Source organism: Sus scrofa, chromosome X (assembly GCF_000003025.6).
Source record: "Sus scrofa isolate TJ Tabasco breed Duroc chromosome X, Sscrofa11.1, whole genome shotgun sequence".
NCBI classification, from domain to species: domain Eukaryota; kingdom Metazoa; phylum Chordata; class Mammalia; order Artiodactyla; family Suidae; genus Sus; species Sus scrofa.
In genome coordinates this window covers 18,373,370-18,397,204 of record NC_010461.5, presented here as the reverse complement: position 1 = coordinate 18,397,204, position 23,835 = coordinate 18,373,370, and the positions used below count along the sequence as shown (strand labels likewise).

The 23,835-nt window shown below is 41.7% G+C and overlaps 1 protein-coding gene across 9 annotated transcripts in view; it reads right to left on the bottom strand.

Annotated features, from left to right (window-relative positions):
- The window catches only part of PHEX (phosphate regulating endopeptidase homolog, X-linked), a 221,590-nt gene that overhangs the window by 23,781 nt on the left and 173,974 nt on the right, over positions 1-23,835 (bottom strand). For all 9 annotated transcript variants that reach the window (XM_021079391.1, XM_021079390.1, XM_013986002.2 and 6 more), the window contains 2 exons: positions 6,346-6,400; positions 399-466 (listed from right to left, as the gene is read on the bottom strand). In XM_021079391.1, the coding sequence (XP_020935050.1) occupies positions 399-466; positions 6,346-6,400 (123 nt within the window). The remainder of the gene's footprint in view (positions 1-398; positions 467-6,345; positions 6,401-23,835) is intronic.

The following is a 23,835-nucleotide window of genomic DNA, read 5'->3' as shown; positions in this document are numbered from 1 at the left end:
CTGGCAGCAGGTATAATCATCTCCAGAGCAGAGTTCACACCTCCAGGGAGAGCATCTCCAAACGGTGAATAAAGAAATGAAAGGAAGAGAAACTATAAAGTGATTCCTATAACTATTGTGGCAGCTACAGCCATCCAGATCTAAATGCGAAACCTGTAATTTCAATGAAATTACAAGGTCTTTTTTTCATTCTACCCCAAGTCCGAAAGGAACGATTGTTTATTTATTGCAAGCTATCATAGCAGACGTGGGGGAAAGTTTTCAATCAGCAATTATTCTGCTTTGGCTAATCGTCAATCTATGATGATGCCACCAGGCGAAGATAATAGCAACAATTAACATCCATATTGTCAACATGACCATAAAAGCGTCAGCTCCTACAATGAACCAGTACTTACCATTATTATCAAATCCATGTGTAAATTCATGTCCAACAATTACTCCTATAGCACCATAACTCAGAGATCTACGGCATAAATATATAATTGGGAGAAAATTACAAGCATGAATCTCAGAACATACCCCTTTAATTTTTGTCCAATGAAAAGCCAAGATAATCTGTTTTCTAATAACCACGGTAATAGGAATCTAATAATCACATCCACAAAACTGTAAAAAAAAAAAAAAAAAAAAAAAAAAAAAAAAAAAAAAAGTAAACACACCCTTCTCATTGAAATAGATAAAGAAAATATAATTTCTAACACTGTCACTATGACCGTGTATGGGGCTTAGTTCCTACCCTGTGAAATTATAGATGTGAATGAGATGGTTTCTGAAGCCCCTTCCAGCCCTAAGGCTTCTATGGTGCTATAACTGCTCTAGCTAGAGTTTATATTTCTCAACGTCCAAGGCAGCAGCAGGGTTCGAAAAGATCCTGTCTTTAAACACACTGTTTATTTTTTATCTGAGAACCTGTTGAAAAATCCCTATAGACTTAGAAGTTAAATTGTTTTCCAAATGTAGTCATAAAACAGGAATAGAGCAGAGATTAAAAGGGATCACTCTGCTTTCAAAGGTAGTCACATTCCTCTGCTTCTGTGACAGACAAATTCACAGCTGAACAGCAAAGACTGCAAAGCCAGAACCAGATTTGGAGAAAGTGTTATATTATTTTTCTTCACCTCTAAAGATGCATGTGGTAGATGATCTCCAAAGGCGATCACCCACAATTCCATCCACTCCAAAGGCCTGTGCCCCTGTGTCCCTCCTCCCATCAAGAGGCAATCTATTTCCTTCCCCTTGAACTTGGATGGGCTACAGGACTTGCTGGGATCAAGAGAATGCAGTGGAAGGGGCCAGGTGTGACTTCTGGGCGGATGTCTTACGGCTTCCTTTTTGTTTTTTTTTTTGCCCTCCCTGGATGTCTGCTGCAATGTAAAGAAGTTGGAGCAATGAGCTGGAGAGAGGCCAAGTGAAGGAAGTAAGAGATGTCAAAAGTTGAGAGACCTCTAAAGGAAAAGAGAGGCCCAGCCAGGCCCCAGCCATTCGAGCCAGTCCAGCTGTGGCACCAGACATGTGAGCGAAGTCATCTTCCATCCTATGGCCCAGTCGAGCTGCCCCAGCCAACAGCACAGGAGCAGAAACAAACTGACTCAGCTGAGTCCTGCCCAAATTGCAGAATCATGAGCCAACAGTGGTGATGCTTTCTTACACAGTCAAAGAGAACATATACATGAATTGTGAGGAAATCAATGGCGGGGGGCGGAGGCGGGGGGGAAGCTGGGGTTCCTGTGTGTGTGTCTGGGATCGTCTTTCTCAACTGAAAGCTCCCTGAAGGCCAAACCCTTATCTACTTGATTGCTGCTAAATTCTCCATACCTAACACACACTAAGAAGGTAACAAATGATTCTGCTAATGATTAATTAACTTTAGCATTTCTTGCAAGTGACAGATCAATATGCAACTTAGTCATTTAATGTGCGCATGAGGATTATAGACAACTTAAAATTCTTGTTGTAAGGATTCTTCCTGAGATCTGTAATTATACTAAAAATATTTCTTCTGTTGGTTCCTGACATGCAACATCAAAGTCACCCAGCAAATAGATAGGAACTATAAGTGGAAAGAACGAAAATTTTTGAAGCAACATGTTATTACAGGACATAATGATCCTAAACATGCTAATTGTTTGTCTCAACTATACCCAAGGAAGTGCTGTAAGATTTAATTTTTCCCCTTGGTGGCAATTCTTTCCTTTGTTATTTCTTTCCTGCAAGGTAATTTGCATTTGAAAAAATGCTTTCCTACTGTTTTTCCATCATTGCAAACCTTCATTAAAGAAGTAAGAGTAAAATTATGCATTTCAATCATAGAACTATCAGAGCAGTATGGGACAAACTTGTAATTTTACATAGCGCTAATTTTTGCAGCAGTAGCTATCACTAGGCAGCCTGTAACATTTCATTTTTTCCAGGACTCTCAGCTCTGAGAATAGTGCTCCGTCCCCTCCAAGCCTCGGTCAATGCTATTGACTGGATGAATTTCAGGGTTGAACAATGGAAGCAACTGCTCTGCAATAAATGTCCCTTAAGAGGGACTGCTCCAACGAGCTTCCTATTTGCAAAGGGTAATAGAGAATTCAGAAAATGATTGAATCATTGCAAGTTCCAATTCTCAGTTATATAATCACAATCCTTTGGACAAGAGACAAAGAAAAAGTAATTGGAGATGACTAAGCCTGACAATGATAATGCTTCATAATACTAAATTCACATTTTCCATTTTATCAATGGACATTATTTAAATTAGCATGTCATTAAAAAAAGAAATAAATAAATAAACCCCTGTGCCTTTTAAAATGTGACTAGCTGGCCAGAAACAAGAAGACTCCTGCAGAGAAAATCTAGCCTTCTAAAAATAAAATGGGGAAGATGACAATTTTTCCACCTACTCACTTTCTCTTTTGTTCTTACTACCCGATGGGTTTCACATATGCACAGGATTTGCTGTCAACAACAAAACCACCTCACTGCTGTCTGGAGCAACCATGATCTCACGCTGTCATCAAGTAAAGGCTACTCTATGCCTGAAGTGAAAATTCATAAAAATCTCAGAGTTGCAAGCAGCTTTAAGGTCACCTGGTTCAATTCCTGAGCAGAGGTATGGGCCCCCTTTCCAAAAACCCACTCAAATGGTCCTAAGACTCCTCCCCTTAGGCATTTCCAATAACCAGGAGCTCATCCCCTTCTGAGGCGGCTCATTCCCTCTTCCAGTAGTTCTAAATGAAAGAGCGCTCCCTAATGTTGATCTGGAATCTCTCTCCTATTTGCTGGTCTAGTGTAGTGGTCTAGAGTGTTCTGGCTGAACATCCTCTAAGCTCCCCAAATACAGTACATCATTCCACCACCTTAACTTTCTTTCAAAAATGTGAAGAAAGTTATGAGGTCATCCCTCAAGGGTTCTCTTCCCAAGTGTTTTCAACTTTTTCACTTTGGTCATGAAGTCTAGTCCAGCATTTCCCAAAACATGAGGTAAAGGGGGGTTGAAGAACCTCAAGTGAAACATACCTAGAGAGGTTCTTCTCGGCACATTTCTTAGGACTTTCTATGCTGCTAAGTATTGTGATTCTTCAAAACTAAAGGAAGGGGAGGACCACTTACCTCTATTACTACTTCACAGAACACAAGCTTTGGGATACATTGTCTTAGGCCACTTAAAACCCTGTTTCCTCTGGAAACAGTTCAGCTGGCTGATGTCACCACAATTAGACCCAGCACCCATGGGAGGGCTAAGCTGACCAGCGTGAGCAGAAAGGATACCCACCCATTGGTTCTGAAGGATATCCATCTAGGACAGATGGAGATATGGGACCCCATCTCACTAAACTGGGATTCCCATCTCTCCAGCATCTCTGCATTTCCAATGCTGGGTGCCCCAAAGATGTTTAATAATTATTCATTGAATGGGTGCCTTAATAAAGGATGAATGGCTGCAATGGAAACACAGAACCCTTAGGAAAAAAATACAAATTGCTCTCCCACTCAGCATAAGGCTGAATACTGACATTTCCTACATTTCTAGGATGTTGACTCTTGTATCAGAAAATTCATCTCAGGGACCCAATGAACAAATTCATTGAATCAGTAAATTCAAAACCCATCCAGGCTATGTCCAAGTGTCCAGGAATATAACCACAATAACAGGAAATCAGTTAAACTGCCAATGGTAGGCAGAATCCATCAATTCCGGGACTTTTTTAGTTTGAGGCAAGCTTAACAAAGGACCTAGACCTTCAATTTTATGAAAATATGTACGAATTTCTAATCTTAACAAGAGAGAAAATTGATTCCAAATATCAGAGCACTGATGAAAATTACGCAGCTGAGACATGGGATGATTTTAATGGATTTGGTCAATATAAACCGATAATTTTCATTTATGCTAATGAAAGTGGTTCCCTATAGTAGGGTTTATCCATGCCTGCTCCTCTCCCTTGGCACTTACCATTTTCCAGCACACCAATATGACAGGTTCCAACTGCCAGCACCTGAAACTAGTCACCCGAGGAGTTTCTCCAGCCACCAGAGCCCTCTGGGCCTATGCTGGGCAATGCCAGGGAGTTAATACACCTGGTGGCAGCCCTCAACCAATGATGGCAAGTGAGTTGGAACACAAACACTCCAGCTCTCTTGCCCCTGAGAATCAAGCTGAAGCATGCTCTACAATTCCCCAGCAGAAATGAGTCCCATGTGCCCACAGTGATAACTGGCTTTAAAAAAAAAAAAAAAAAAAAAAAAAAAAAGTGGAGAGTTCCTGTTGTGGCTCAGCAGTAACAAACCCCAACAGTACCCATGAGGATGTGTGTTTGATCCCTGGCCTCCCTCAGTGGGTTAAGAATCTGGTGTTGCTGTGAGCTGTGGTGTAAGTTACAGACGCAGCTCGGATCCCACATTGCTGTGGCTGTGGTGTGGGCCAGCAGCTACAGCTCTGACTGGACCCCTAGCCTGGGAACTTTCATATGCAGCAGATGTGGCCCTTAAAAAAATAAAATTTAATTTAAAAAAAAATTTTAATAATTTTAAAAAGTGGAGGAGAGAGCAAAAGAGGAGAACGAGAGATGTGACTATGGAAGAATGGTGAGAGAAATGCAGTTTTGCTAGTTTGGAAGATGAAGGAAGAGGGTCATGAACCAAGGAATGTGGGCTGCCTCTAGAAGCTAGAAAAGGTTAGGAAATAAGGTCTTTTCTACAGCTTCCAGAAAGAAGTACAGCCCTGCCATTACCTTGTGTCTAGACCGGTGAGACCCAGCTTGGACTTCTGACCTACAGAGCTATAAGCTAATAAATTTACATTGTTTTAAGCCACTAAGTTTGGGATAATCCACTATGGCAGTCATAGAAAACTCATACAGCACAATTCACTGGTTTCCTTCCCTCCCTGTCCCACTTCCCCGCTGGTGTTTCCCGGGGACACCTCCCAGAAGAACTACTTGTATTTGAACCCCTGTCAAGAATCTGCTCCGGGGAAGCCCAAATCAAAACACTGCCACTGTATTTCTCTTATTTATGTATGTATGTGATCCCCTATCAATTAACCAGCATAATCATATTCAAATTTTCATTTATTCTACCTAAAACACAAGAGACTATTAAAATTAAGACTAAATTTTCTGCACATTAAAACACCAGAGCAAGCCAAGGCATATAATAAAAGTGGCGCTATTACTGACAATGAATATTATCAGAAATTCTAAATTGTATATATCTACAATCTGTTGCTATTGACAGCCTTTAAAGTGATATCCTTTACTCCAGACACCCAACTTTTGACCTAGGTTATACTTCTCAAGACAAATTTAATTATCTCTTCTTGCTCAAAAACTTCAGTATCTCCTACTGCTTAATATCCAGGCTCCTTACCAGCATGCAGAACACTTTAATATCAAACACAGACCTTCTTCCCCAGACTTCTTTTCTACTACTTTCCGTCAGAGACCATGTGGACCAGCCACTGGATATTTTGAAAGAAAATTTCTTTCCTTTTCTCACATTGTTTCTTCCATCTGGAATGGATTTAGACCCATCACCATCAACTCAAATCCCAAAATTCCTTCAAGGTCCAAATATTTACAGTAGGTGTCAATGCTTAAGTGAAGAAATGCATAAAAAAATGACAGCTATCTGTGTATAGGTTGGTCTTCCTGACCAGTCATACACCCTAGCAACAAGAATCAGAAAACAAATACCTAAAATAGTGAGAGTGGGGCTGATCCATGTCAGGTTCCATGACCTCTTTTTGCTGAACAACCACTGGCTTTGTTTTTGCGACTTTATATTCTGTGCTCTGCCAAAGCATCGTGTTCTTCCTTACTTGTCAGTAATTGCTTTCTTTATTAGTTTACTTACCGAGGATATTCTGTTCCCCAAAAGAAAGGCTTCTGGAGCTCTCCTGCTGGAAATCCTGGGAGAAAGACACACAAACAAAACCATAAAGGATATAGAGACTGACTTGATGATGAATACCCGCTTCCGCTATGGCCTTGAAGTTGCAAAGGCCCATCTGAAAGGTGCTCCTCATAGAGTTGGGAGGCCTCTAAGAGATCCAACTGTCGTTAAGGTGATATAAATTCAACTGAGTCTGGAATCAGTGCATTACATGAGTTTCAAGGAAACCATTTTGCATGGATACACTATTGGCGCTGTCCAGATTGCTGTGAACTGGGTTCCTTTGTACACAGCACATGCAAGAGGCTTCCAGCTGTCTTACAGCTTCCCCTGATACAGAAGGAGCCAACTTCTTGGATGTACAATTCGTGCAGTCACACAGGGCCTCTGTGGGAAAGGGCTCGCACTTGACTTAATGCTCTGCCGTCACTGTCTTGCAAGTCTTAATAATTTTATCTTTGAATGTGATTTTAGACCAAGGGGACAGGAAAGCATGAATGTGAGTAGAGGAGCCACACGTGGCACTCCTGCCCGTTGTTCCTATTATGCCCCATTTTCAAACAGCATCCAATATACTCCCCAGGAACTCAGAACTCCAGAAGACCCATAGCATGAGTGAGTTCAGCAAGACTAAAAGCAAGCAGCAGCTAAGCACATTATATCTAGGGCTGAGTAGCTGGGGGCTCTGACAGCCCCAGAAGGCTCTTTCTGTTGGAACCAGAATTTGCTTTCATCACCAAAAGGCACCAAGGAACTCTGTCATACTCTGAGTCCTGTTACCTCCCTGATTAGTCAACCACATACACCGAAAATGATGATGTAGAAGGGAAGATAGGGCGACCCATAGTTTGTTTTCCTTTTAGGCCTTCCTTACTCATCAGTAAGTCAAGGTAGAGAGTGTTTATAGAATGTACCTGTATTAAGAAATGAAATAGGAGTTCCTGCTGTGGTACAGTGGGTTAATGATCCTGCTTGTCTTGGTGGAGGCGCCAGTTGATCCCCGGCCTGTTGCAGTGGGTTAAGGATCTGGCATTGCTGCAGCTGTGGCATAGGTGGTAGCTCTGGCGTAACTCACAGCTGTGGCTCAGATTCTACCCCTGGCCCAGGAATGTCCATATGCCACAGGTACATCCAAAAAAGAAAAAAAAAAAACGAAATGAAATAAAAATTGCTGAGTGAGTTTTATGCAGTGTTTCCACTGTTCTGTTAAGAAGAAAATACACAGGAGTTCCCGTCGTGGCACAGTGGTTAACGAATCCGACTAGGAACCATGAGGTTGCGTGTTCAATCCCTGCCCTTGCTAAGTGGGTTAATGATCCGGCGTTGCCGTGAGCTGTGGTGTAGGTCACAGACGCAGCTCGGATCTGGCATTGCTGTGGCTCTGGTATAGGCTGGTGGCTACAGCTCTGATTCGACCCCTAGCCTGGGAACCTCCATATGCTGTGGGAGCGGCCCAAGAAATGGCAAAAAGACCAAAACAAAACAAAACAAAACACAGGCATGTACAAGCTAGAAAATACAAACTACAGTTTCGGTGATTCCGTATATAAGTTAAAAGTTTTTATATCTGTATTTTGGCATTGCACAATATAAAGATGAATGGTAAAATTAGGCTGATTTAAATTTTTAATTTTGCTTACAACTTACAATAGTACTAAACAGCGAATAAAAAATACTTTGACAAGTCTAGAGAAAGAGAGGCCATGGAAGGCAGGACAAAGCTTTATATTTTAGCCCCTTTACAACACTTTTTCCTGCTTTCTAAATAGGAGGCCCCCATATTTTCATTTTCTATGGGCATGGCAAATGATGTAGCTGGCCCTGGGTGCAGATGAGTGGGAGAAATCCCTGTGCTTAGCTCTGCCAATGCAACTCACCGCCAAATTCTATACCCTGAAGTTGTCCCAGGAGCTGCCCTTAAAAGTCATCACAACTTGGAATGCAAAGGATAGTCATCAAAAAATCAGAGAAAGATACACCTTCTCCAACATCTTTGCCTGCTACAGAGCCACTGCTCAAGGCTCTGGGAGACTCTTTTATGAGTCCCCACTCCCCCTGTCAACAATCTTGTCTACCTCCCCTTTGTGACAGGACATTATGAGAAGTGAGGGCAGAAAAGCAAGTTCTTTCTTCTTCTTTTCTTTTTCTTTCTTTTTTTTTTTTTTTTTTTTTTTGCCATTTCTTGGGCAGCTCCCTCGGCATATGGAGGTTCCCAGGCTAGGGGTTGAATCGGAGCTGCAGCCACTAGCCTACGCCAGAGCCACAGCAACTCGAGATCCGATCCTCGTCTGCAACCTACAGCACAGCTCACGGCAATGCCAGATCGTTAACCCACTGAGCAAGGGCAGGGACCGAACCCGCAACCTCATGGTTCCTAGTCGGATTCGTTAACCACTGCGCCACGACAGGAACTCCTTCTTTCTTTTTTTTTATGGTCCCACCCATGGCAAATGGAAGTTGCTGGGCCAGGGACTGAACCCAAGCCACAGCTACAGCAATGCGAGATCCTTTATCCCACTTCTCAGGGCTGGGATCGAACCTGCACTCCACAGTGACCTGAGATGCTATAGCTGGATTCTTAACCCACTGAGCCACAGCAGGAATTCTAAGCACGTCCTTAATTTAGAACTGAAATGTTAATTCTATGTAATTCGTATATATTCTTTACAGTTTCCTAACATTAGAGTTTAAGATTTCAAGGTGCAAAAACCTAACTGCAAAACAGAGATGGATCCAGCTAGTAGCCCTCTCTCTTCTGCCGCTTTCACATAAAGGAAAATGCATCCAACTCAGAAGGGGCAATGTCAGATTAATCTTCATAATTTCCACATTTTCTTAAATATCTTTGGCATCTTTACATCAATATTCCAGCCTCTATTTGGTGATTACTTTTAGTATGTCATTCTGACTTGGATATATATGCAAATGTATATCACATATATATGTAAATCACAGTGTTTATATATAAATTCTGACTAACATATCATCAAAAAGCAATGATATTTCCTAATAAGAACAATGATCATAGACTGATGTGATTTAGTTATTAAATCATTATGGCTTTCCTGCTTGGTAATGTGCCCAGCTGGAGGCATTTTATGTTCATTGCCAACCCCTTTGCAGGCAAACATCTGACACCTGCATGGGCCTCCTTTCTGCCGCTGCTAATGTTAGAGCCCCCAGACTCACAGGCTGCAGGCATCACACACACATACCCTCCCAGATCAGCTGTATCTTCACAGCTTGTCAGGGCCAGGGAAGCCAACACTGATCAATGGAAGATTCTGATGCCCTTAGGACCGGTTTGCTGAAGTGAACGGATTAACAGTTTAAGCTGCATTTTTGGAGACGTCAACTGGTGAGAGTGATAGATCAGATCCCAACAGGGCCAACTCAACAGCTTATCTCAGAAAGTGAGCGAGTTCTATTTAGCAAATGTAGAAGGGGAAAATGATGAAATAAATGGGAATGGAATTCTTTTGCTTTTCCTCACCCCTTTTAAGAGGCTTTTCTTATCTTTTCTTGCATATCCATTTTATTTCCTCTTCTCCCCATTTCAGCACTGCCTCACCACCAGTTTTACATGTTTCAAGCTCCTTTTTCCTCTCATTATATTTGTGTGTGTATACATACGTACACATATATACATACATACACGCAGATATATATATATATATGAATATGAGAGATAGGAGAGAGGGAAGGGGAGGGAGAAAAGAGAAATTAACTATTGGACTGGCAAAAATTAATAACTTGGATAATAGGTAATATTAATAACTTGAATAGCTAATAACTTGAGTAACAAGTGTAGGAAGCATATTGGTGGGAGTGTACATTGTCGCGAGCATTTTGGAAAGCAATTTAGTCATCTCTTAATACTTTAAATGCCATTTTAAAGATTAACTACACGCTGATATGGAAAAGGCTCTAAGCTATTAAGCAAAAAAAAAAAAAAAAAATTAAGTGTAAAACAGCTCCTGTCGTGTATGAGTCTTTTCATGTGTACTTTATGTGTAAATGTATGTATAGGTATAGAGAGTCAGTCCTGCTATGACACGTATATTAACGATTGATAGATTAGTGAAAAGACTGGGACACAACTCCACATTTGCTTATGTGCAACTTTGTCCACAAGAAATGCCAGATGAAAGAAGAAAACTGCACCCAAGTAAACTGAGCCACATAGGAGCACACGAAAAGCATACATTCCAGCATGGACCAGCTACCTCTGTCCCCTGCATGTGTTAGAAGCCATACCCACCCATGTCTGGTGTTACAACTCTCTTACCAATTTCAGATAAACCTCCTTCCACCACTACAAAGAAACTCGCAAGCTGCAAGCCCTCCAACACCAACTTCCTCAAGCAAACTTCAGGTCTTTCCAAGACAGTGCCACATTTACTGTAGCATTTTTTTTTTTTCAGGGCCGCATTCACAGCACATGGAGGTTCCCAGGCTAGGGGTTGAAGTGGAGCTACGCCAGATCTGAGCCACATCTGCAACCTACACCACAGCTCATGGCAATGCCGGATCCTTAACTCACTGAGTGAGGCCAGGGACTGTACCTGCAACCTCATGGTTCCTAGTCAGACTCATTTCTGCTATGCCACAATGGGAACCCCATACTGTAGCATTTATGTATTTACCCAACTAACATGTATAAAACCGTGCTATCATTTTTATCAGGCTCCAAACTTTTGTTTCCCCATGTCAAAGTTGCTGTTAATTGTGTCCTTAACGCTATTTTTCCTATAAGTCTTATGGCTTATTATGGCAGTTTTGCACAGTGCAGTGATATTAAGGAACATATATGTTGCGTTATAGCAGAACTGAGTAAAAATGTACACATATGCATGTATGTTTATATGTACACATATATATTCCTGGAAGTGGTTCTCAAATTTTGTCATGCATCAGAACCACTTAGAGGCCTTACTGAAATACAGATTGCTGGGCCGCACCCTCAGAGTTTCGGCGTCAGTAGGTCCAGAGCAGTGGCTAAGAATTTGCATCGCTAACAAATTCCCCCGTGATGCTGATGCTGATGGTCTGAGAACCACACTTCCAGAACCACTGCCCAACCACTGGCTCATGTGCACTGTGGAGTCGTGACTACATATTATTGCTGCATTGCTATAAGTGAGAAATGTGTGCAACAATCTAGATGTCCAACAGGAGGGGTATGACTTAACGATGGTATAACCATATTAACGACTGCTATGTGGCAAATGAAAAGAAAGAGGTAGGTCTCCACATTCTAGTATGGGAAACTCTCTAAGATATGCTGTTGGAAGAAAGCAAGGCATAAATATACATAAGGAAATAACATTTATAGATTTAAAGTAACTATCCTATCAGTTTGAGTATACATATGAAAATTCACAGAAAAGGTCTGTAAAACACATACCCAAGCGATCAAGTGACCAAATCCCAATTAAATCCCAAGTAACCCTTAGGGTTACTTATCTCCTGGAGATAACTGGGATTTGGTGTGGTGGGTGGTTAAGGGGGCTTTGGACATAAATGTAATGTTTAAAATTTTGATTAATCAAGGTAATCAACTTGTGTAATTAAATGAATTCTTTTAGAAACTAGCATGTGTGTGTTTTATTTTTATCTTTTATGTATGTATTTTTTTTCCTACTGTACAGCATGGTGACCCAGTTACACCTACATGTATACATTCTCTTTCCTCACATTACCTGTTCCATCATAAGTGACTAGACAGAGTTCCCAGTGCTACACAGCAGGATCCCATTTATTTTTTTTTTTTTTTGTCTTTTGTCTTTTGAGGGCTGCACCCGCGGCATATGGGGTGGAGGTTCCCAGGCTAGGGGTCTAATCAGAGCTGTTGCTGTCAGCCTACACCACAGCCGTAGCAGCGCCAGATCTGAGCCACATCTGTGACCTACACCACAACTCACAGCAACACCGGATCCTTAACCCACTGAGCGAGGCCAGGGATCGAACCCCCAACCTCATGGTTCCTAGTCAGATTTGTTTCCACTGCATCATGACAGGAACTCCAAGCATGTGTGTGTTTTAGAGAAAATTCTTCTAAAGGTTATCCAGAAACACTTTACAGTTAACTAAGCTTGCATAGTAGTATTTTGCACTTATATTTGTCAATGCCAGCAAATTTCACTATTTCAAGCAAAGATGCAGACTGTGGTTAAATAATTCCAAATACTAAAATTCTGACAAAAGAAAATATGGTTTCCATATGTTGTAAAAACCTCATTATTTGTTAATAAAAAATTCTCTTTTTCAAATCTGCATGTAAGAAAATCACAAGGCCTGCTTTAGGCTTTCTACTTGGGTTAGCCTTTCATTTTTATTGGGCTTTCTCATAATGCTATCAATGAATATTGACTAACCTGGCTGGAGTCATAGCAAAATGGTGACTATAAAAGGCAGAAAGTGCTTTTGTTTAGGACGCAACTGCCAAACAACTGATCACATTCAATGAGTCGGGTTCAACTATTTGGCCTTTAAAGTCATAAAGTTATATCCTAGTTGTAGTTACATCTTTCTGGGCAAAGTTAAATGCCTCAATGAGTCAGGGTTCCAGTATCCGTGTTACTAGTGTAAAATTGCATTAATTAGGTTTTTTAGCATAGACAAACGTAGAGAAAAAAAAATTAGCCCATTCTCCCACAGCCGAGACCTAAGAAAAAAAAAAAAAAAAACATATTCTCAGGGACAGCAAATTCAAACTGTATGGAGAGATAGAGACATGAGAAAAATTAATACTTTTCCTTTCTTCCCCACAGCCCCCCCCCAACCCAGAACTTCGCACTACTATCAGCACAGCTACTTTCAGATATTTACTCAAATGTCATCTTCTCTTTAAGGCCTTCCTTAATGCTATACCCACTCCACCCCTCATCCGACCCTGCACCTGCAGTACATGGAAGTTCCCAGGCCAGGGATCAAATCCCAGCCACAGCTGCGACCTATACCATGGATGCAGCAATGCCAGATCCTTAACCTGACGCATCACAGCCAGAACTCCAGCCCTTCGCTAGTGCTTTTTAAAAAAGACAAGTATTATCCTACACCCCTTTCTTGCTTTATATCTTATCATGACACCATCTGTGATACTCCATATTTTACTTATTCTTTATGAAATATTATCTGTCTTTCCCCAACTGAAATGCAAACTCCATAACAAAACGACTTTTCTTTAGACTGTTCTTTCACTGCAATACCTCCACAGCTAGAACAGTGCCTGGGACGTGGTAAGTCTTCAATAAACATTTGTTGAGTGAATAAAATCTGCACTTTGTGAAACTCTAAAGAGTAACTGAGGTTAAGCACTACCTATAATTATAAGTTTGTGTTAGCCAAAGTCTAAAACATTACATGATACTTTTATGTGCCACTTCTTGAAGTTTCCACATTTAATACCAGAATGGGATATATTCTATTATTGAAGTTCTGTTTTCATTTTCCTTTTAGATTAAGGACTCTGTTGGTACCATTCCCTTATATTCATGGCCGAACTAGTGTAGTTTTGAGGTTGGCACCTTTTTTTTCCAATAAACTCTCAATCAGAATGCAGATATTGGAGTTCCCATCGTGGCTTACCAGGTTACAAACCTGACTAGTATCCATGAGGATGCGGGTTCAATTCCTGGGCTCACTTAGTGAGTTAAGGATCTGGCATTGCTGTGAGCTGTGGTGTAGGTTGCAGACGCAGCTTGAATCCCATGTTGCTGTGGCTGTGGTGTAGGCCAACAGCTGCAGCTCCAATTTGACCCCCAGCCTGGGAACTTCCATATGCTGTACGTGCAACCCTAAAAAAAAAAAAAAAAAATAGAATGCAGATATTAACAAGATGAAAAGCCCCACCCAGCTCCATACAAGTTCCATCAGCCCTATGTCCTCTTAGCCCTCCCTACAAACAAGGGATAAAAGCAGGATATTTTCCCTTTGTATGGTTATGTATGCATATGCTACATAGAGAAAATCAGACAATACTGATTTAGATCAGAGTCCTTTGGTCGTAACAATAATGAATAAACTCTTTCCCTACATTCTTTGTATGCTTTCGCGTAATTGCCACATTAAGTTCCACATCCATCAGCATATGGTTCAGGAAAGTAATTACGTAGCAAGTATTTTGAAAGTATTACCTTCCAGAGTTTTATTATTTGTAAGTTTTGGGGTTTTTTTAGGGTTTTATTTATTTATTTATTTATTTTTTGGACACTCACAAATGGTGATTATTTTAAGACACTTATAGTGAGGCTGGCACAGACATCATTTCCTGTTGTTTCCATATTTGGTCAGATTTTTTAAAATGGGAAGCCTCCAACTTTCCGTATCTGTCTTCAAAACACAGAGCACCTGCTTCTTCCCTTTCTCTATATCAAACTTTTGAAAATTTACTAATACCTACCATATCTGAGGGTGGATTTCAATCCTTAGTTGGTTAAACCCTTGGACACAGGGCCTGTGGATAAGGAGGGTCAACTGTACCATTCCAGGCAACTCAAATTCCATCTAAATTTGGGAGCAGCCTGGAGTTCCTGCTGTGGCACAATAGGATCAGTGGAATCTCTGCAGTGCCAGGATGAAGGTTTGACCTCTGGCCTGGCAGAATGGGTTAAAGGATCGAGCACTGCTGCAGCTATGGCATAGGTTGCAACTGTGGCTTGGATCTGATCCCTGGCCTGGGAACTCTAAATGCTGCAAAGCAGTCAAAATAGAAAAAACAAATTGGGGAGCAGCTCATTCTTAAATTTAACCTCTCCCTTGACTCCTTTGAAGGAATTAGCATTATTGAATTTGTTATGATCCGTCCAGCAGACTCAGGGGCAAGTAACAAAGGAAATTCGGTCCAAAACAAAAGTGATAGAGGGGAAATTCTAAAGGAGAAACCAATGGGATTGAGAATCTGTAGTCCAAGTGCACACTCAACTGCTTAACTAAATCTGTTACCATATTTTCTGCAGAGACATGCTTGGGTTTTCCATTGAGTGTGTATCTGTGTCTGTTTTCTTTCACTATGAGTGTGATAATTTTATTGAGGGGTTGGCTATATTGACACATTGTATTATACCATCAGCTTTGTCAAATAATAGGATGTTTGGTCTTTAGCATGGATTTCTTGATGTATTAATGTGACTTTATTCTAGTACATGTGGTGACAGTTATTTTCAAGAGCCTTAAGTGTATGTTTATATTACTGAACTAATCCAAGTCTCAACGTACATTTCACAGCTTACTGGTGATGTGTTGTCTTAGCAACATCATACTTCTTAGTGAGATTCACTTGTAGTCACTTCTGCTCACACTTTTGATTATTTCACTTGTTCTGTGCAATAGCTCCAAGTTCGGTGGTTGACTGAGTGAACATATTTTATGACCCTAATTTTGGAGAGATTAATATATTTAAATATCATTATGAAAACTACTGGGAATAGTTTGGTAATGATGGTGCAACTTCCATAGATAACCAGTAACCACTAACACTTACTGAGCACCCATGATGTTCTAAGCCATTCAGGTGAGCTTTTTTAAAATTTTGTTTTTATTATAGTTGATTTACAGTGTTATATCAATTTCTACTGTACAGCACAGTGACCCAGTCATATATATACATTCTTTTTCTCATACTGTCTTCCATCATGTTCTATCTCAAGAGATGGAATATAGTTCCCTATGCTATACAGTAGGACCTCAGGGCTTATCCATTCTAAATGTAATAGCGTGAACGTATAAATGTCCTCAAAGAACCTACAATCCAGTGAGGGGAAAAAAAGATTCTATTTTGCAAAATATAGAAAGGAAGATGAACTCATACCAAAGCTCTATAAAGTGTATTTTTAAATGGAGTATCTTTTAACTCGGTAAAGAAATCGTGGATAGGGAGTTCCCATCGTGGTGCAGCGGAAATGAATGTGACTAGGAACCATGAGGTTGTGGGTTCGATCCCTGGACTCACTCAGTGGATTAAGGATCTGGTGCTGCCGTGAGCTGGGGTGTAGGTCGCAGACGCGACTTGGATCCCAAGTTGCTACGGCCCTGGCATAGGCCAGTGGCTATAGCTCTGATTAGACCCCTAGCCTGGGAACCTCCATATGCCTCAGGTGCCGCCCTAAAAAGACAAAAAAGAAAAAAAAAAAGAAATACTGGATAAACGGGAGGAGTTGAATAGGCGTGTCTGGGGAAAGGAGTTATTTATACACACATGTATGCTAATGGATAAAAGATTTGTGAGATCAGTGGACCAGAGGCTACAGCAGGCCTCCAGGTTATTTTGGTGCATCCTAGTTGAAATCCACTGGCTTAAGTCAGGATAAAGATTCTTTTTTAAAAAACTTTTTTTAAAAATTAAAGTATAGTTGATTTACAGTGCTATAGATTAGAGATCCTTAATCCCAACTGTATATCAGAATCCCTTGAGGAGCTTTAAAAATATATACCATGATGGGAATTCCCATCGTGGCTCAGCGGTTAATGAACCCAACTAGCATCCATGAGGACACAGGTTCGATCCCTGGCCTTGCTCAGTGGGTTAAGGATCTGGCTTTTGCCGTGAGCTGTGGCATAGGTCACAGACGCAGCTCAGATCCCACATTGCTGTTGCTGTGGCACAGGCCAGCGACTCCAGCTCTAAATTGTCCCTTAGCCTGGGAACCTCCATATACCGTGGGTGCAGCCCTAAAAGACAAAAAGACAAAAAAATAAAAAATAAATAAAACATATACCATGCCCGAACCCCTGCTCCAGACCTTTCAACATCACAATGTCTGGGATGGAGCCCCAAGCATCAGTGTGTTTAAAAGCTCCCCAGGTGATGCTAATATGCAAACAAGTTCAGAAATCTTGGAAAGACAAGGAACTGCTTATATGTAACTTAACTGATGTATCTATATCAGCCCTCTTGTCTCATTCTCTTGTCTTTACTGCTCCTCAACACCGTACTTGTAACATACGATTAGATATTTTTATTATAATTTTGCAGACTATTCTTTCAAAACTGAAACTTTACATGGCTTATAAATTATGACTGTACAAAAGGACAAAAATAGTTTTAATTGCAACTGCTTTGGAAAATCCAGGATGAATGCTCACTTTAAGAGAGAATGATGGTTACATCTTACTGAGGATTAGTTCTTATAATCAGATAAGCCAGATACCATTCTTCTAAAATCAAGGGGGCCATCAGTTGGGACATGGAAATTGCTGCAATTACAAAGCGCTCTTGGTTATGTTTTTTGCTGTAAAGGGATTTCATTGTCATCACTGCTAAGATTAATAGTGGCTTTTTTTTTTTTCAATTTGGCATCTTGCAGTAGTTTGGTGAATGCCAACCCTCCCCTTTCCAGAAAATATCAAGTTCTAACAGCTGTGACTCGTGTCAAGGGATTCAGCGAGATGCCTTAGCCATCTGCTGGCTTCCTGCAGGTAACCTCCTGCCACCATATCTATCAGCCTAGAACTGACAAGCAGAAAGCAGCTTCTAAAACCCACCCTCCATCTTGAAACCATCTCTTCTGGCCTTTCTACCATTTTCCTGCCATAATTATGTCCTGGGCTGCAACACAGAGAACCTTCTCTTCTTTACCAGGATGACCAACCATCCCTGTTTGCCCAGGCCTGAAGGGGCTTCCTGAGATGTGGAGCTTTTGGTGCTATAGCTGGGGAAGTCCAAGGCAAACCAGGACAAGCTAGCCTCCTGACCTTCGCCCAACAGAGCTGGACCTCCTCTGCATTTGCTGTATTTTTTGCAGTTCTCAAAATTCAGCATCTAGCAGAGGTTGGATGGTTGAAATCTTCTTAAAACATAAGTTGCTAGGCCCACCCCCAGAGTTTCTGATTTGGGAGGTCAGAGATGGGACCAGGTAATGCCAACTTCTCACAAGTGCTGCTTCTGCTGCTGATCCAGGGGCCACAGTTAGGGAGTTGCTGCTATAGCTCAACATCTGGCAGAGAAAACACAAATTTCCCCCCACTCGGCAGCTCAGTATATCATAATCTACTCACATTCCCACAGGGGTCCTTTCATATGCTCGACTACTGTCCTGGGTGTTCCAAAGTGACACTAGAGGTCAGAGAACACAGAGGACAGGAGAAGCTCAACAAATACTTGTGTGATGTCACTAATTGAAAACCTGACTAACATTTTCCCCTCAGAGGGGAGTTCCCATTGTGGTGCAGCAAAAACGAATCCAACTAGTAACCGTGAGGTTGCAGGTTCAATCCCTGGCCTCACTCAGTGGGTTAAAGATCCAGGATTGCCGTGAGCTGCGGTGTTGGTCGAAGATGCATCTCAGATCCTGCATTGCTATGGCTGTGACAGAGGCTAGCAGCTGTAGCTCCAAATAGATCCCTAACCTGGGAACCTCCATATGCCATGGGTGTAGCCCTAAAAAAAAAAAAAAAAAACATTTTCCCCTTATCAGTTAGATTCACAAAACAGAGTCTCTTTATGCAGCTCTTCCAATGGTATCTTTAGGATGCCTAACTCAGCAAAAGAAAATCACCTAATCTAATGTTAATGAAAATATAAACTGGTACCATTTTCCTCAAGAGAAGTAGCATAATAGGTATTTTAAAACCTCTTAAACTGAGCATACCATTTGACTCTGCAATTCCTCCACATCTAGGAATTTACAGTAAGGAAATAGACTCAGGAGTTCCCATTGTGGCTCAGTGGGGCTAAGAATCCAACATAGTATATTTGATGATGAGGGTTTGATCCCTAGCCTTGATCAGGAGGTTAAAGACCCAGCATTGCTGTAGCTATGGTGTAGGCCAGTAGCTCCGACTGGACCCTTAGCCCAGCAACTTCCATATGTCACAGGTGCAGCCCTAAAAAGAAAAAAGAAAAAAAAAAAAAAAAGAGCCTCAGATAGCCACAAAACTTATCACAGAGGTTTTTGGTGTTTTTTGGGGGGGGTGTTTTTGTTACAATAGTGGAACAGTTTATGGGTAGGAAATTAAAGAAATTAAGGAGATTTTATTTAGTGGAATACTATGTGCGATGACTTAGAAGAATATGTAATAAATGGAAAAATTATTCATGGTACAACTCTCAGTGGGGAACAACGGTATTACTGGATGAGTTCATATTTAATTTCATTTTCAATATGGTAAACGTAAGTTTGAGAGATAGTCAAAAAAAATTATTAACAGGAGCCATTTTTAAATGATTATCTTTAAACGTTTTTTAGCTTATCTAAAATTTTCTCGATTTTCCACAATAAATATGATCTACTTTTGTAATAAGGGTCAAAGACAGTTGATTTTTTTTCAAGGGAGGACAAGTGAGATCGTGACCATCGAGACCAATTAGTGCAATGGGCCCCTGAGTGACTCCCATCACCATGGCTCTTTTCCAGCTTCCTCAGGCTCCCCTCACCCCGGCCCACATCCAGGCCACTCCCAGTGCACGGCCCCCTCACACCACACCTCTTTCAGCAGACTGATCCTGAAAATCATCCGGTGCTTTCTATTCCCAGGCCTGGCGCAAACCTGCCCGGCCCTCTGCCTGCAAACAGCCACTGTCCTGCTCCACGAGTGGGTTTTCAGAACTTCACGGCAGGTGGTAGATATGCACCTCTGGGCATAAGTCCTGGGACTCACCAGTTATGGGAATACCACAAGATGGCAGGCTCCCCAGGTGAAAACACCTTTGTGCTCTGGTGGCACTACCCAGACTGTCATTCTCGGCCACCTCCTTGGTCAGGCCTCAGAGACAGGGGCCTGTGTCAGGACCTCCAGAGTCCTCGACTAGACCAGGGCAAGAACATCTTCAAATAGTTGCAGCAGGTGTCCCACAGCCTTGCTAGGTGCCTCATTGGGCAATCTGGCACACTATTTCAAGTTTGCTCGTGATTTAACTTCAACGCAACAAAAACTGTAAAATGTCACAGTAAACTTTGTGAAGTAAAACATTTTGGGACAGTACAACAAAATATTCTTTTTAACATAGGTTAGGAAACCTCTCAAATAACTCTCCCACCCTCTACCTGAATCCAAGGCTGGAAGGAAATCATGGGCATAGCCAAAGGGCTTGCAGAGAGCAGCACTCTTACAGATGGCGACAATCAACAGATGTGTGATGCCACGGGCCTTCGGGACATGAAATCCATGCAACCTGGGGGCTGCCTGACCTCTGACCCTCACACCTCCTGTAATATCTCTTTTCCATACCCAACAGAAACAATCCCCACCCAACATGGGGGAGGGCAGAATATAATAATGATTATTCTAACATACAATTACATCATGCTTCTATCCTCTTCGAAGTGTGTCCACATGTATCATTTCATGTAATTCTTACAGTTCTGATTCAGCATGGAACAGTGTAGGGTGAAAATTAAGAATGCGTAACTACAGAACCTGGATTATACTCCAGCCCTGCAATTTACTAGCTGTGTGCTTTTTGGCACGTTACTTGGCCTCCCTGAGCTTCAGTTTCCTCTTTTATAAGATGGGCCACAATGCCAAGCGCAGAGACCCACTGTGAAGATTAGAGATAATATATGTTAAAGGATCCAGCGCAATGCATGACACATTCATGGTTCTCAGTGAAGAGTGGCTGCACAGAACAATTATCTCCAGTTCATGGGAGTCCTTCAAAGCATCAGTGGAAAAGCTGGAAAACTACCTGTATTATCACTACACTGTTAACAATCTTTTGGGATTTAATGTATCCTATCTCTTCTCACCACTGCCACTGCCTAAGTTTAGACCTTCTCCATATTTCCCTTGAATCATTTGCCAAACTCTTAGCTGGCCTAAGTGGCCTCAATCGCTCCCTGCTCCAAGCCATGATCTTTAAGACTAAGACCAAAGAACCACAACATAAGTTTCTTGCCTCCTAAAGAAAACTATACTAGTTCCCTAGGTCCTGTTCCTCAATGTGGTTTACGAGGCCCTCATCGACTTCTTCTATAGTGTCTCCCATCATGCCTCTGTCCTGTGGCACCACATGCAGTCTGTGCCCCAGCAATTGTGACATCTCACCATCTGTGCCTGTGCCACGCTCTGCCATGTGGTGTCTTTGCAACAGCCAGGATTTCTTCTGCCTGTTCCAACCTACCTTCTTTGCCTACAGAATTTTTTCCTTTCAAAGCCCACTCGAATGCCATTTCCACTGTGAAGCCAATCTTGACTCCTCCAGATAATGGCCTTTGCTCTGTGGCTCCCAGGATGCACTGCAGACCCTTCAGCCACACACTCGCCAGGATGTCTGATAAATGACTGGTAACAAGTCAGTCTCCCAACTCCTCAAAAGTGAGGACCCTTATCCCCTAAGATTTACTGCCTAACTACTACAAACCAGTCTCTCTTCCAAGCATTTTACATTCATTTTCCCCTTTAATCTTCACGACACCTCTATAGGATGGTCATGACTATTATCTCCATTTTATAGATAATTAAACTGAGGCTTAAAGATGTTAAGTAGCCTTTATTAGTGCAAGTTATTAGTGACTTTGATTTTGAGTCCTCCCCTGGCCACTAATAACTTATAATGTCTCTATTATTCCTTTCTTGCTATATGACAAAGTATCCAAAAACAGAGTAGCTCCAAACAATAACAATTTACTTACTCACAGTTTCTCCAGGCCAGGAATTCAGAAACAGCTTATTTGGGTGGGCTGTCCCAGGGTCTCTTATGAGGTGGCTGTCGAGACAGCAGCCTGGGCAGCAAGCATCTGAAGGCTTGGCTGGACTAGAGGCTACACCTCCAAGATGGCAGGCGCACACATGGCCCTCTCTGCCAGCCCCCTGAGTGTCCTCATGACACGGCTGCTGGCTTCCCCCAAAGTGATCAATCCACGTCAGCAAGGCAGAAGCGACAGTCTTTTATGACATAGCCTCAGAATTCATACGCTGCCATTTCGACAGTATCCTTTTAGTTACAGAGATCAGCCTTACCCCGTGTTGGAGGGGACCTCACAGGGGTGTGAACACCAAGAAGGGAGAATCATGGGGGCTCTATAAATATTAAGTAAGTAGAAAAAATGACAAAGAATTGCTGCTCTGAGTGTCAGGATCTCCTCTAGATAGTGAGAAATCTGGATTAGGTGTCACTTAAAGTTTCCTACCTTCTAGCTCCAAAACTATGCAAGATCATTTTCAAATGCTCCCCAGAGTGTCACGTGGATTCAGGGATTTAATTTCATTAAAGTCCAGTAGGGGCCGCAAGTGAGTGTTTGCTAACTTGGCTTCTACTTAATGGTTTTAGGCAGGGTCAGCAAAGTATGAGAAATTGTCCCAGTCTGAAACACAGTTATTTTCTTAACAGCAAAACAAATCTATGTTTGATTTCAGGATTAATTTTAGAGTTTGATGCCAGCCTAAGCCCAGCCTCTGGACAAAGGCTTATTTTCTTTAGCACAATATCTGTGATTAAACTGAGGTAACTAAATCCTTTGTATATAAGAGTGAAGATAATAAAATCATTGGTTTTAGCCCTCAGGCCTTGCTTGTTTTCAAGCCAAGGTTTTATTTGCTTAAAATAACTCCTTAATATGATTTGAGACCTATGAAGATAAAAAACTAATATTGAAATGAAGCACTATGCAGACACACATTGATAGTGAATATACGAAATGAATTTTATTCTGAAGACCAGTCCACAGTAGTGGAAATAAGAACCAACTGTGAGCTGCCCACCCTCCCGCTTCTCGTACCACCACCCGGTTAGATCCAAAGTACTTTGGAAGCCGGGTCAGAACCCACTACAAGGCTTCCTGGATCCCATCCCCTCACAGTGCTCTACACCAGGGGTTGGCACTACAGCCATGGAGACAGTATTCCTGGAGCATGGCCACGCCCATTTGCTTATGAATGGTCTGCGGCTGCAATGGCAAAGTTGAGAATTTGCAACAGAGATCATTTGGCTCACAAAGCCCAAGGTATATGCTGTCTGGCCCTTTACAGAAAATGTTTGCTGATCCCTGGTCTACACCTCTGGTGGCTTGGCCCAAGGTAACCTGTCATAAGTCCAGATGTCTATGCAGGCTACCTGCTGTTCTAAACATGTTAAAGGGGGAATGGGGCTGTTACTGTTTATGTTGAGGTACTACCTAGACAAAGGGAAACAGTTTAATGGTAGAACACAATGAGTTTCTACACATGTGCCACCTGTGCAACCACCTCTCAGATCAAGAAAATGTTTCCTGTGCCCGCATCTCAGTCACTACCCTGAAATAAAGCACTATTTTCACTTCTATCACTTAAGGTCACAGATTTGTTTGCCTATTCCTAAACTTTATACAACTGAACCATGCAGTGTTCACTGAGCCTGAAGTCAGTGGCATTTTGACATACTGTAGCATGCGGCAGTTTGTTCTTTTTCATTGCTGTGCAATATCCAATTGTATGAATATACCACAATTCACTTGTCTACTCTTCTGCAGATGGAAATCAGGTTCTTTCCGGAGTTTTACCCTTATGAGGAAAGCTGCTATGAACATCCGTGTA